This window comes from Podarcis pityusensis (assembly GCF_964106645.2).
Source record: "Podarcis pityusensis genome assembly, chromosome: 17".
NCBI lineage: Eukaryota > Metazoa > Chordata > Lepidosauria > Squamata > Lacertidae > Podarcis > Podarcis pityusensis.
This window is the reverse complement of record NC_138042.1, coordinates 32,089,997-32,104,852: the sequence shown is the minus strand read 5'-3', so window position 1 is coordinate 32,104,852 and position 14,856 is coordinate 32,089,997. Positions and strand designations below refer to the sequence as shown.

The following is a 14,856-nucleotide window of genomic DNA, read 5'->3' as shown; positions in this document are numbered from 1 at the left end:
AATTCAAAAAAAAAAATCCACACAAGCTCCCAGATTCTTGCAAACCCGTCCTCAACTGTTCCCCCAGCCACCCACCACACAGAAATTCAAATCCAGATTTTTTTTTTTAAAAAAAACAACATGGCCCAATGGTCACAGAAAAATCATAAAAATTCAAAAAAACCCCACACAAGCTCCCAGATTCTTGCAAACCCCTCCTCAACTGTTCCCCCAGCCACCCACCACACAGAAATTCAAACCCAGGATTTTTTTTTAAAAAAACAGCAGAGTGGCCCAATGGTCACAAAAAATCATAAAAATGCAGAAAAAAACCACACAAGCTTCCAGATTCTTGCAAACCCCTCCCCAACACCAAGTCCTTGAATTCCAAACACCCCAACCCAAAATCCAAAAACCCCAAAAAAAGTTTTAAAAGTTTAACTTACCAAATGGCTGCAAAAGAAGTTTTGGAAAAGCTTCAAAAATCAGCAAAGTCTTCAAAAACCTCAAAAAAGGCTACCACACCGTGTGCTATGAGTTGCTCCTCGAAGTCAAGTCGCAACTGCACCTCTTCAAGCAATGCACCCCGGGTATTAACGGTTTTACGAGAAAGGAAACAAACTTGCAAGACGTTTTTGTCTTGCGAAGCAAGACCATAGGGAAATTCGTCTTGCGAAGCAGCTCAAAAAACGCAAAACCCTTTCGTCTAGCGAGTTTTTCGTCTTACGAGGCATTCGTCTTGCGGGGCACCACTGTACTAATCCATCGCTCTAAAATCAATAATCAATAGAGGGAGGATACTAAAACCAATTCTTCATTTTCCCAAACCAGGATAAAAACTTCAGCAAACAATGGAAGCTGTAGAAACATGGTGACCAATGCACCTCTTTGAGGAGGGAGTTCTACATTCTTGGGGCTACCACCGAGAAGCCCCCCTCAAGAGTTCACTGCTCCTCCTCAAACCACCATGTGGTTGTCTTCCAATTGTCTGAATCCCAGGCTGGTCTGTAGGGGAGGTAGCACTCCTTCAGATATAAAATTGCCTGTGCTACTTTTTAATCTCACAAAAGATTTTGAAATGCTCCCCCCCTCGTCTTTTTTTACTCACGCACCACTCTGGGCTGTGTTTAGTGTGTTGACTGAGCCCAGGGACATAATTAAGCTTTCCCATCACTAACTGCAAGAAGCAGCCCAGGTTTGGTCTTTGGTTGGCTCAGTGTGGCACAGGAATGAAGAAGACCAGGGAGGAGCAAAGGGACTGCAAGTTCCTGTCTTGGAGCCTGCAGGTTTGCGCAATCCCAGTAAGCCACAGTTTGGCTGTTGGTGATGTGTAAACTGTACCATACAAGCAATTTACATTAAATATAGACACAAAATGTAAAGGAGACAATTGGAAATTGTTAAGAAATAATTTAGAGAAAGTCTTCCACCTATTTTTGTAACCAATTACAGCTTAAAGACTGAAAGTCAAATTCAGTAGTACATTGACCTTGATGGGGGCCTTATTGAGCTGTTAGAAACGTAGGAATGGGCAAAATAAAATGAACTTTTCTATTCTAAAGACAAAATAAAATATGCAACTCTCAGGAATCTCTATAGCAAGGAATGCATACTACAGTTGTACCTTGGTTTTCAAACAGCCTAGTTCCTGAATGTTTTGGCTCCTGAACAATCGAAACCCGGAAGTGACTGTTCTGGTTTTTGAACATTCTTTAGGAAGCCGAACGTCCGATGGGGCTTCCAGTTGGCTGCAGAAGCTTCCTGCAGCCAACCAGAAGCCGCGATTTGGAAGTCAAACGCTTTGGAAGTCAAACAGACTTCCGGAATGGATTCTGTTCGACTTCCAAGGTACGACTATACTATTTTGTGCATCAGGATAATAATTCCTCAGTACTAATATTAAATGAGTTTCTAATTAAATACTCTGACAACATCAAGAACTGTGTTATTAGAACTTAATGAGCCGTTGCAATTAATTCATCTTGTGCCCTTAAAACTTACTGTGAAGTTTCCAAAAAAAGACATTGCAATCTCTGTCCCAAAATAGATGCCTGTGAGGATTGATTGTCTGCTTCGGAAAGTGGCCGTCATCACAATTTGTCTTAAGTATCGGTTTCTTTTAATTTTGGTGAATGGATTCTGTAAATGATGCACAACAGCTACAGCGCAGTTGATCAACTTTTTAATTTTGTGTGTTGTGAAACGGCACTCGGTGCTTGTTGTGTCTTTTCCTTGTCTTGTTTTTGCTGTACAGCTGGAATCTTTCCAAGTCCAATATTGGGGATGGGCAGAAGTCTGAGGAGAGGGGAGGGATGTGCAGGCAGAGGAGGCAGGGGAGCTGGATGATGATCTGGGGGAAGGGGCCAGTGATATGTGGGGTTTTGTGCAACCCGTGAGGAAGGTGCCAAGGAGAGACAAGGGGAAGAGACTGGGCACCCAGAGACAAGGGGAAAGGAGGTGGGAGGAGAGATTCAGGGAGTCTAAGAGGCAGAAGGGGCTATGCCAGTCCTAGGGAGAGTCTTGCCTTTGGTCCTCGCTTCCACTGTCTCCACGCATACGGAGGGTCATAAAGTGACGGGAGCAACTAGAGCGGAGTTGTAGGGTGCTAGCCCCCATTGGGAGATTTTACTTTCTTGGGCTCCATGATCACTGCAGATGGTGACAGCAGTCACAAAATTAAAAGACGCCTGCTTCTAGGGAGAAAAGCGATGACAAACCTAGACAGCATCTTAAAAAGCAGAGACATCACCTTGCCAACAAAGGTCCATATAGTTAAAGCCATGGTTTTCCCAGCAGTGATGTATGGAAGTGAGAGCTGGACCATAAAGAAGGCTGATCGCCGAAGAATTGATGCTTTTGAATTATGGTGCTGGAGGAGACTCTTGAGAGTCCCATGGACTGCAAGAAGATCAAACCGATCCATTCTTAAGGAAATCAGCCCTGAGTGCTCACCGGAAGGACAGATCCTGAAGCTGAGGCTCCAATACTTTGGCCACCTCATGAGAAGAGAAGACCCCTTGGAAAAGACCCTGATGTTGGGAAAGATGGAGGGCACAAGGAGAAGGGGACGACAGAGGACGAGATTGTTGGATAGTGTTCTCGAAGCTACCAGCATGAGTTTGACCAAACTGCGGGAAGCAGTGGAAGACAGGAGTGCCTGGCGTGCTCTGGTCCATGGGGTCACGAAGTGTCGGACACGACTAAACGACTAAACAACAACAACAACAAGACAGATGAGACTTGATGACATTTGGTTTCTCTCACATTTTTAAAAATGTCAAGATGTTCTTTTCTTAATTTTTTTTTTAGTTGTATTATTTGAGCCAACCCATTTGAGCAACCTGGGGCCTTTGTGGCCAAAACACCACATATAAACAAAGAGTAACATTAACTATAGGTGATTATGTGGCCAAAACTCAGTTGATCCAACAGGCTCAGTTCATTTTAGCAAATTAATTGAAAACCCCTCTCAACTGGTTAGTGAGAATGCCATTGAAAAGCTCTGTTCCTCTGGTTAATTTGGACTATGGACTGAAGGAAAATGTTATAAATAATCTCAGCTTTGCATTGTGTGTGAACTGGGAATCCTGGCTTACAACTGAATAATGAACCCGTTGTTTCTGGGTTTGCACATAATGCTAGGCTAAGATTCCCATCACCCTTGAACCTCGGCCATGCTGACTGTGGGGTGATGGGAGGGAGGAATCCAGCAACAATTGGAGGATGCCACATTGGCTAGCCTTGTGTACATATCTAACAGAGACTTCCTTGGCAGTTGTGTAGATGTGTTCTCTCTGGGTTTTTTTTTTTTTTTTTAAGTGTCTCAGAGTTGGTTCATCAAGCCTGTTACAGATGATTGTAATAACATTTTTTCCTGTCCATGTACCCTTGTCCTAAGGCAGTCTCGTCCTTTTCTCAAACCATATCAAGATGTTTTCCCCTCTGCTTTTGGGGCATCTGTTTGCAGGCACTGACAACGGGGAGCATCCCGGGTTTCATCGATGTCATAATGAATCTCAATTCTCCAGCCTTGCTGGAAGACAACTTGATACAGCAGGCCAAAGCAGCTGGGAAAAGGATAATCTTCTATGGTGATGATACTTGGGTCCGATTATTTCCAAAGCAGTTTGTGGAATATGATGGAACAACATCTTTTTTTGTCTCGGACTATACTGAGGTAAGAAAATGCTCCGGCACAGTGATGTAAGAAATTGCATTGTTAGGTTTGTGTGCAAATGATTACTGTGTGAAAATTTGATTTATTTTTGCCTATGTGTTCTTAAAGATCTGTGTATTAGCTCCTAGTAAAAAAAGCTGGATTGATCTGTGATATTCTAAAGCATGTTTTAGTTGCCACATTTCTAAAATGGGTATGTTTTTCATGTCTGCGTTGTTGTTTTTGGTGGTTTCTTTTGCAATTGGAGGCAGTCAAATAATTGACAGGCCCTGCCTTCCCATTGTGACGAACTACTAAAAGCTCCATATGTTGTTGTCACAAAATGGCAGGATGGCATTCCTTACTTTAGCTCAGGAATGGAGAGCTTGTAGCCCTCCAGAAGATTCCAAACTCCAACTCCCATCATTGCTGAGCATTGGCGGCAGCTGATGGTGGTTGGAGTTTAACATCATCTTGAGGACCACTGATTCCTCAGCCCTGCCCTGGCCTGCACAAACCCTTGAAGGCTTTGGAATTGCTGTTTGCAGCAAGTACAACTGGTCCAAAAGGACGCGGGTGGCGCTGTGGTCTAAACCACTGAGCCTCTTGGGCTTGCTGATCAGAAGGTTGGCGGTTTGAATCCCCACAGCGGGGTGAGCTCCCGTTGCTCTGCCCCAGCTCCTGCCAACCTAGCAGTTCGAAAGCACGCCAAAAGTGGAAATAGATAAATGGGTACCGTTCCGGCGGGAAGGTAAATGGTGTTTCTGTGCACTGCTCTGGTTCGCCAGAAGTGGCTTAGTCATGCTGGCCACATGAGCCGGAAAAACTGTCTGCAGACAAACGCCGGCTCCCTCGGCCTCTAAAGCGAGGTGAGCGCCGCAACCCCAGAGTCGTCTGCGACTGGACTTAACTGTCAGGGGTCCTTTACCGTTACCTTTTTTACAACTGGTCCACTTGGAACGGTTCTCTAGAACTTCAGGCAGGGCTCTTTCCGGTCCCTTTTAATTTTGTATTTACTATGTTTTATATGTTGCCTTTTCTACCAAAGAACTCAATACTATTTATTTATTTATTTTAAAACAACGGATACATGAGATACAAGGAAGCTAGGGAGAAGAGGAAAATAACTTACTTGAATATTGCCTTTTTCATACGGTTATGTTAATGACCAGGCAGAGAAGTCTCTTCAAGAGATGGTTCTGGCAGGGAAGAAACAAAATGGCGCTTTGTCCTAGCTGAGCCAATGGGGAGAGCCTAGCTTTTTCAACTGTTCCTGGAAGGGTTTTTACAAGAGCCTTCTAACTGGAGATGCCAAAGATTGAGTTCCCTCTGTGAAAACCGTGCCATGATCTCTGGCTCTTCCCAAGTTGATGCACTTGACATTATTATTATTATTATTATTAAAACAATGTTTTGAAAGGTATAGTCTCTGCGTCTGTTGTAGGAGTTTAAAACTTCTGCCACTGCTTTGGTAGCATGAGGATTGGCAGCCTGGTCTTGTGGATTGCGGCTGAGTGTGCTCTGATTCAGAGAACCAGTTAACCTGCAATATGCTGTGCTTAGAGGCTTAGAAATTCAGTTAGGTCCACATGGTTACTTAATTCTTATTAACTGGCCATCTGCCTAAAGATCCTTCTATACCAGTGTTTCCCAAACTTGGGTTTCCAGATGGTTTTTTTTGGACTACAATTCCCATCATCCCTGATTATTGGTCTCGCTAGCTAGGGATGATGGGAGTTGTAGTCCAAAAACAGCAGGCAACCCAAGTTTGGGAAACACTGTTCTATAGTGTTTCTTGGACTCCAACACTCCAGAGGAGAGGGGCATCATGTTTGAACGCTCCCTAGTTGAAAACAGCTCATTGTATGTAGAAAATGAGCGTGTCTGTGAGAGACATTCAGCCTTGACTTCTCCCTTTAGTGTGCAATTTCCCCTCTTGTGTAGGAAATGATCGGAATCATTGCAGTGTAATAAGAGTCCAGGAACAGCTTTTCCCCTTGGATTCTGCAGACTGTATAAACTGCAAGCTTGAAAAATTAAGATGGCGTAGGAGTTTCAACCGGCCTTTGCTTTTCCTTTCCCTCTTAAGGTTGATGATAATGTTACCAGACACTTGGATAATGTGATGAAAAGAGAAGACTGGGATTTGCTCATCCTTCACTACTTGGGGCTGGACCATATTGGTCATCTGAGTGGACCGCACAGTCCTTTAATAGGGCCAAAGCTTTCTGAAATGGATAACATCATCAAGAAGATTCATACTTCTCTCCTCTCCAAGGTGACATGCATATATATTGATGTAAATTTGATCATGAGAGTAGGAACAGCATATGAAGCCTTAGGTTTCTATCCAATGTCATTTATACACTTGTCAGCCTGTCCCAATGCATGCTTACTTGCAAGAAAGTCCCACAATATGTAGTGAGGCTTATTCTCAGGCAAATGTACATAGGTTTACTGCCTTCGTGGTGCTGTCGCCTTTGAGGTTTGGGGCAAGTTAACCTGATGCCCTTGAAAATCTTGGCCAATGTGCTAAGGATACGAGTAATCATAACAATGAAAAATGTCATCAATGCATGTGGCACAATTTCAGGCATTATGCAAAGGCTGTTTTCAGGCATTCATGACTATTTCAGGCGTTATGCAAAGGCAAATCCATGTTTGCCACCCACCTGACAACTCAACACGAAGCTACATCCGATGGCAGCTCTCTCGCAAGGGCACCTGTGTGTAATACACACAACTGTGGTACTCAGATTGCACCTTTTTTCAGTGAAATGTGTTGAATGACCTTAAAGCTCCATAAGGGAAAAGGACCAACTGCCAACTTTTACCAGGGTGTGTGTAAAAAGGAAAAAAAAAACAGTTTGTGGCTTAGTTACTTGAAAAAGTGATGCCGGGGTTCAAATCTGAGAATGCCACCTGACCTGGAAATTATTCCATCCTCCCTCAATCCCCAATGTGTTGGGGGACTCTCTGTACAGGTGCCCTGTTCCTGCTCAAACGGTTTTGACTACGACCGCCTGTGCTTTCTGAGCTTAGATGTTGCGAGTTAAGGAAACGAAATGGTTAATGGAGAATGTCAATCGCCCCACTAAGCCCTTTGCAATTTCCTTCCTTTGCAGGAGGAGGGAGAGGTGACTTCACCCCACCTGCTTGTTGTGTGTGGCGATCATGGGATGTCCGAAACGGGGAGCCACGGGGGATCCTCGGAGGGTGAAGTGCGAACGCCCTTGCTTTTCGTCAGCTCTGCTTTCGACAGGGCCGGGGGTAAGGGCTGGATTCCTCTTGCCGGTGCTGTTATTTCTGTAAAGAGATCCAGCTGCTTTTATTAAAATGTGCCGCAGAGGAGTAGCTGCTCCCTTGCGAAATGCTTGTGAAATGACGCAACTTTAGAAAGGCGTGCTTAATGTGTCCTGGTAGACAGACAGTCTTATTTCAGAAAAAAGAGAGAGTTAAAAATGTCTCAGGTCTGTGGTAGCCCTAGCATTAATAACGTCAGGACAGCTGCACAAATTATTATAGCTAGGAAGTGGAAGGGGCAAGGTGAATATAAAATGGAAGAATGGTACTAAGAACTGTGGTATATAGCTATTAATGATCAATTAACATGTGCCATTAAGGTAAGACAAGGAATATGTAGGAGAAATGATTTTGAGGAGATAGGGAAGGTATTTGTAGAATTTGTACTGTTAAAATGGAAAGGCGTCAAACCATCGCAAGAGGTGTTGAAATTTTGGGAGGTTGGATAGTTACACTGGAATGGCCTTGGTGCTGGGGTGCACATTTTTGTTCTCATTTATTTATGCTTATTATTTTGTCAAAATAATAATAAATTTAAAATGTCAGGAATCACCCTTCCCACTGTTGGCTTTTTCTTTTCTTTTCCCCCCGGACTACCACTCCCCTCAGCCTTAGGTATCAAACTTCTGGGTGTAGTGATTAAAGTATCTGCAGGGCACCAGGTTAGAGGAGGGTGTCATATTATTATTATTATTATTATTATTATTATTATTATTACTACTCCTCCTCCTCTTACTATTATTATTACAGCTATGAACGGCTCCAGCACTTTACTCTCTTAGGAAGGTAATAATGGGGAGAATCTTGATCTGTTTTGGTTAAAACGTGGCGCTGATAATGCCAAGGTTGCAGGTTCAGTCCCCTTATGGGCTGGCTGCATATTCCTGCATTGCAGGGGGTTGGACTAGATGATCCTCAGGGTCCCTTCCAACTCTACAATTCTGTGATCAGAAGGAACATGATTGTGTAGCAAATACCTCTTTGCATTTATCATATTTTTGGGAAGGCAAACCGGGGAAGTCTTAGCTGGCGTCTTTCTCCTCTCAGGTCTCCTGAAACCTCCAGAGCTTGTTCAGCAGACTGACCTAGCCGTCACGCTGGCCATAGGCCTTGGCTTGCCCATCTCAAGGAACAGCGTCGGGCAGCTTTTGTTGCCTGTCGTGCAGCAGAAGACGGTGAGAGAACAGCTGCGGTACTTGCATTTAAATGGGTTCCAGCTTAGCAGACTCCTCCAGGAGAACATGGCTACCTATGAAAAAGGCAAGTAAGTTGATGTCTGTGCTTTTTATGATAGCTGTCGAAACGTTCTTAACCCACAGGAAACCCGCTTTGAAGAAATAACAATATAGTGGTACCTCGGGTTAAGAACTTAATTCGTTCTGGAGGCCTGTTCTTAACCTGAAACTGTTCTTAACCTGAAGCACCACTTTAGCTAATGGGGCCTCCTGCTGCCACCATGTGATTTCTGTTCTCATCCTGAAGCAAAGTTCTTAACCCGAGGTAATATTTCTGGGTTAGCAGAGTCTGTAACCTGAAGCGTATGTAACCTGAGGTACCACTGTATTCTGATTGTTAGGGGATTGAAATACGATTTTTGTAGCATGACAGGAGAGAGACAGGATCAAAAGCAACTCTTGTTCTTGTGACTCAATAGTCAGGGATGGTTCCCTCCTCTTAAGGCAGAACCTGCCGTTGGTCAGTTTCTGCTACAGTGCGGACATCAGGCTGAGGCATTTAAATTTTCTCATTTAAATCCTGCCTGCGGAGGGAAATGGCAGCTCTTCTCCCTTATTTATTTTAATTTAGTTTAAACAGTGTATAAAACAAATGAGTAGTTAGCTTTAACTGTGGTTTAAAGTGGACATGTGCTCATAAACACTTACTTGGGTTTCTTTGCAAACTGTGTTTCGGATTCTGTTTTTAAAAGGGAGTTTGCAACTCAGTGGTTGCGAGGGAACCATCGCAGACCTTTATGTCTCGATGCAAGTAAGAAGAATCCTTTCTGCAGATCCCTCGAATAACTTTCCGTCTGCTTTAATGTCTCTTGTGACTAGATCCTGGATTCCAGCAGTTTAAGATGGCGGAAAAATCCCACGGAAGTTGGATCAAGCTGTATTTGGAAGGGAATACCTCGGAAGTCCTCAGAAACCTTGGCAAAAAAGTTCTCAGGCAGTATTTAGAGGCCATCAGGGTCCTGAGCTCTTCCTTGAGCAAGCAAGTGGCGCAATATGACACGTATTCAATGATAGTGGGAACCATCATTGTTCTGGAGGTACAGTTGCGTGTACTGAGGCCATCAAAATTTTCAGTTCAGTCAATAAGTCACTTACACTCTCTCTTTTTCAAGTTGGGTGGTTAACCTACTTAGAAAGTACTTCTTTCATGCTCTAAAACAAGCTGACACAGCACCAGCCTCTTAACTCAAATTTAGGTGGCAACATATCGGCCATGAGCAGGGGATCTTCCTTCAGAAGTTGCTGACCTGGCCTTGCACCTTACATGTGTTGTCTCGGGTTTTCATATGGGCAGTATAAAAATACTGGGACGCGGGTGGCACTGTGGGTTAAACCACAGAGCCTGGGACTTGCCGATCAGAAGGTCGAATCCCCGTGACGAGGTGAGCTCCTGTTGCTCGGTCCCTGCTCCTGCCAACCTAGCAGTTCGAAAGCACGTCAAGTGCAAGTAGATAAATAGGTGAGAAGGTAAATGGCATTTCCGTGCACTGCTCTGGTTCGCCAGAAGCGGCTTAGTCATGCTGTCCACATGACCCGGAAGCTGTACACCGGCTCCCTCGACCAATAAAGCGAGATGAGCGCCGCAACCCCAGAGTTGGTCACGACTGGACCTAATGGTCAGGGGTCCCTTTACCTTTATAAAAATACTGTTTTTCTGATAGTAGCAAAAGCTTCACTATCTTGATCCACGCTGCCTATATTTGCGTCGAAAACCTTGTACGTGCAAGACGCCTCATGCTGGATTGCAGACTTTCTCCTCAGTTTCCTCAGTTTTGTTTTCCTACATGGCATTGGGAAGGGGCTGCTATTTGAGAGACCCAAGCCTGAAACTCTTATGAGCGTGGGAAAATATTTTGTGTGTGTGTTTTTCCTGTCGGATCCTGGCCATAGAGTCTGCGGCTCAAACGCTGTAAGAGCAAGTCTTGCCTTTGCTCCCAAAATGCTCACGAGCAGTAGATGCAGAGAAACGCTGTCTTGCTCAGGTAGTTTGAGAAGTCAGCCGGTCTGGTCTGTCCCTTGCGCCACGCATAATGTGAAATAATGCAGGACCCTAACTAAATATAAAAAAGAGCCAGAGTGGTATAGGGGCACGAGAGTGTTGGGCTAAGACATTGTAGACCCGAGTTCAAATCCCCACTCAGCCATGGCCACTGGGTGACCTTGAGCCAGTCACCATCTCTCAGCCTAGCCCAGCTCACAGGGTTGTTGAAAGGACAAAATGGAGGTGTGCAGTGGGGAGGACCAGGTACGCCCCCTTGAGGCCATTGGAGGAAAGGCAGGATGGAAACGTAATGGTCAAAAAAACCAAAAAACTGCTCCTTTCACCAGTTTTGAGTTCTAGATTCTCATGGGATGTTCTTGCTTGTTTTCTCCTCCTAGGTGCTGGTGCTGCTACTCTTGAGTACTGCAAAAGCTCTAAGCAGCAGGGCGGAACTGGAAGTGCCCCTCTCCCCATTGTGCTCTCTGCTGTTCTACCTGACATGCCTGATGCTCTGTGCGGTTCATGTGGTCGTGTGCACTTCGACGGAGAGCTCGTGCTATTTCTGCAGCATCTCCTGGCTGACAGCCATTGGAGTGATCATGCTGATTTCCGGGCTTCTCTGCGTCATTCTCTCTGCTCTGGAAAAGGTGTTTGTGAACCCCAAACAAATGGCAAAGGTAATAGATACAGGAATGTAATTTAAGCTGCCGGGGAATGTGAATCTGTACTTTTCTTGTGCCTCGTTGCTTCGGAAAACCACTACACCTGTCACATGGTAACTTAAACCAGTGTTTCCCAAACACGGGTCTCCAGCTTTTTTCGGACTACAATTCCCATCGTCCTTGACCACTGGTCGTCTTGCTAGCGAGGGATGATGGGGTTGTAGTCCAAAAACAGCTGGGTACCCAAGTTTGGGGAACACTGCTTTAAACCTTTGCAAGGAAAAGCATACATCGTGCAGCTGCATGCTGCAAATTTATGTTCAGCACCACCACTTCTGCCTGTCGGTAGCCCCTGATAGGCAGACGAGCCCACAATGTTCTCCTTAATGAGACTGACCTGGCACCTACGTCACAATCTTTTCCATGCTAAGCAACAGCGTTGATTTTTGTCCCAGGCATTTTAGCTTGTAGAAAGCGTGCTAACAATTGCATTGGTGTTGTTACTGTATTCGTACTGCTATAGAGTTAGTTGCATAGTGCCCTGGAATTCCAAATACGAGGGTCTCTCTCTCCAGACCACCCCCAGGCTGGAACTGGACATTAAACGACTCCCACTTCTTTGCTTTTCCATTGCCTGTTTAATTTTATTTTTTTAAACCCACCTACTCCTCAACATGCTAGGTTGGTGAGGTCTTGCAGTCCAAGGCTGTTACAAATGATCTTAGCGTGGCGAATTGCGAACATCGATTTGCCACAGTGGTGATATTGCTGCCTGAAAGGTAAGCTGCTCTCAGTTATAATGACTAAATTACCAGTGCCTAAGAGCAGAGTTCAGGGAGATTAGTGGTGGTGGAGCTGCTGGCTCGGCTCTTCTGCAAAGCTTCACCAGGCATCTTTTAGTCTTTGAAAATCGCTGCATGAAAGCTGCTTCTCCCAGTAATCCATGTTATCCGATTTTTATACCGGAGCGGTAATGAAAACCCTAGTTTTGAAGTCATGTCTATAGATTTCAGTTTAACTGCTTTTTAACATGCAGTTTCTTGCAAAAGTGCTCTGGGAATACAGTAGTTTTGTATAAAAGTGGCATAAAATTGTGACGGGCGAAAACTAGCACAGAAAAAGGGGAAGGAAATTAAGCCCCTCCCTTTGACTCAAACCCCTTTTTTTGACCAGTTTATCTACATGGGCAGAAGTGTGCAAGCTATGGGGAACCTTAGCTTGGAACGGGTGATGATGATGGAATTGGTGAGCACCAAAATCAGTACAGCTGTGAGTTTATGAGCAAACCTTTTAAAGCTACTTTGGTTCCGGTGGTGTCGCTGTATGAGAGATTGAAAAGAAAGCATTAAAGATTACCTTTAGGTTAACAGCGAGTGGTAACTTCTCTTGACTTGTAGGTTAACCTTGTGCACTCCTTCAGAATCTTAACATTGAGGTTTTGTTAATATAGTCATACCTCGTGTTGCGTTCTGCTCTTGTTACGGACTTTCAGCTTACGAACGTGGCAAACCTGGAAGTGTTTACTTCTGGGTTCGCTGCCCACGCATGTGCAGAAGCAATCTGCGTGCTTGGTGCACGCACAGAAGCGCTCAATTGCGCTGCGCACATGCGCAGAAGAGACGCTCTAGTTGCAGACTTTTCGGGGTGCAAATGGCACCCCGAAATGGATTAAGTCCGCAACTAGAGGTACCACTGTATGGAAATTGAGTAGGAGAAAGGGCATACAAGCATTTTTATATATATAATAATTTTTATTAATTTTAACATATTGATTATCAATCATACAACAGAACTTCATTTCTTATACAATATTTTTGGACTTCCATCAGCACCTTACCGTACATTGAATTGGTTGATTTGGCTCTGGCTGATCACTGTAATCCATGTGTTGGTAACCACAAGGCTGGATTACTGCAATGCGCTCCCTGGGGGCCTAGCTTAGAAGCTCCAGTTGGTAGCGAATCTGATGGCCAGATTGCTGAAGGGGGGGGGGGCACATGGCCAACGACATGACACAACGGTTAAAACATCTGCATTTGGCTGCCCATTGACTGCAGAGTCATGTTCAAGGTCCTAGTATTAATTTACAAAGCTCTGAACAACTTGGGTCCAGGGTAGAAACTGTTTGAAACCTTACCTTCCAGCTCAGCTGCCTAGTTCATCTGCAGGAGCATTGTTTGTCATCTCTTGAGTTGGCAAGGCTTATCTGACAGCAAAAGGAAACTGAGCCTTTGGTGTCGTTGGCCCTGCCTGCCCTGTGCAGTGCTCTGCCAATAGAAATTCAGCAGACTTCTTCTGACTTGCCACAAGTGGGAACCATTTACCCCCTCCCAAACTGAGGGATTCGAGGTGGTGGTCTCCAGTAAAAATAATTATGCTTAATGTTTAATTATGAGCTTTAAGTTTTAAAAAGGAGGGCTTCAAAGAGTTTAAGTGGTATGCCCAAAGAGCAGCCTTCATCAACCCGGTGCCCACAGATGTTTTGAACTATAACCATCACCACTCGCAGCCAGCAAAGCCATGCTAACTTGGGTCTGATGGCTAGTAATGGTCCAAAACATCTGCTTGATGAAGGCTGCTATAGACAAAGTCTGAGCGTAGGTGGCAAATATACTTTGATATACCCGTAGTTAAAGAGTTATTATTCCTGATAGCTTCCGGCAGTCGAAACTGATTACATTGAATGCATAGACTAGAGCAGTAACTGAATAAGCAAGTTAGTCTTTCTATTTCCCATATATACATTAAGATCCTTTCAGGCACTGCCTAGGCAGTGAAGTCTGAGAGGCCTAACATACAGCATTGAAGCCTATGACTTTGGTCAACTGAATGGCTGGATATTTTTTATATACTTCTCTCTGCATGTCTTACTAGTGTTCAGATGATAACCCTTTATTTTACTTGACTGCACTTTTCCAGAGTCGTTTTGTTTTTTGTAGAGCTAAGCCAGTGTTTCTCAAACTTGGGACTACAACTCCCATCATCCCTAGCTAGTCAGGAACGATAGAAGTTGTAGTCCAACAACCACTGGAGTCCCAAATTTGAGAAACACTGAGCTAAGCGAACTTTCAGTTTGCTGAAAAAGAGTGCACTCAAGGATTTCTGAAGAGCTATCCTTAAACCGGGTTACTCTGCAGCAATTAACATATAAAATAGCCATTTCCGAGGTAGCCTTGCCTGGCGGCTTCTTAGGAAATAAACCCATAGCTTTAGTATGAGCAATGTAATAACCAGCAGATCAATATTATTCTTGCTGCAGCTGCGAAGCTAGATGAACAACTGTAGATGGTTGGGTTTTTTCCCTTGCATTGCAACACGCTGGAAAATGGGTAGATTTAAAGAGATCAGAGAAACGGCTCGCTACTTACCTCCTTTAGAATTTTCTGATTGCGAAAAGATTTTCTATTTTTAGTTCCACATCGAGGCACTTCATACTCAGTCGCGTGGCTAGAGAGACAATGCGAACTTTACATGGTAATGCCGGTTATTCAGAGAGGAGCCTTGCGCACTCCTTGAAAGAGAACGTGCAGCCGTTTCAAT

At 44.4% G+C, this 14,856-nt stretch overlaps 1 protein-coding gene and 1 long non-coding RNA gene across 3 annotated transcripts in view; one reads left to right on the top strand and one right to left on the bottom strand.

The window, feature by feature from the left end:
• The window catches only part of LOC308466361, a 110,615-nt gene that overhangs the window by 33,738 nt on the left and 62,021 nt on the right, over nt 1–14,856 (bottom strand). The window lies entirely within an intron of this gene.
• PIGG (phosphatidylinositol glycan anchor biosynthesis class G (EMM blood group)) overlaps nt 1–14,856 on the top strand; it is a 60,649-nt gene that overhangs the window by 6,060 nt on the left and 39,733 nt on the right. The window contains exons 3-8 of one of the 2 annotated variants that reach the window (XM_080986724.1): nt 3,947–4,156; nt 6,225–6,413; nt 7,261–7,405; nt 8,486–8,698; nt 9,493–9,710; nt 11,053–11,331. In XM_080986724.1, the coding sequence (XP_080842850.1) occupies nt 3,947–4,156; nt 6,225–6,413; nt 7,261–7,405; nt 8,486–8,698; nt 9,493–9,710; nt 11,053–11,331 (1,254 nt within the window). Of the gene's footprint in view, nt 1–3,946; nt 4,157–6,224; nt 6,414–7,260; nt 7,406–8,485; nt 8,703–9,492; nt 9,711–11,052; nt 11,332–14,856 lie in introns of those variants that run through there. The other variant, XM_080986725.1, reaches the window with a different exon arrangement.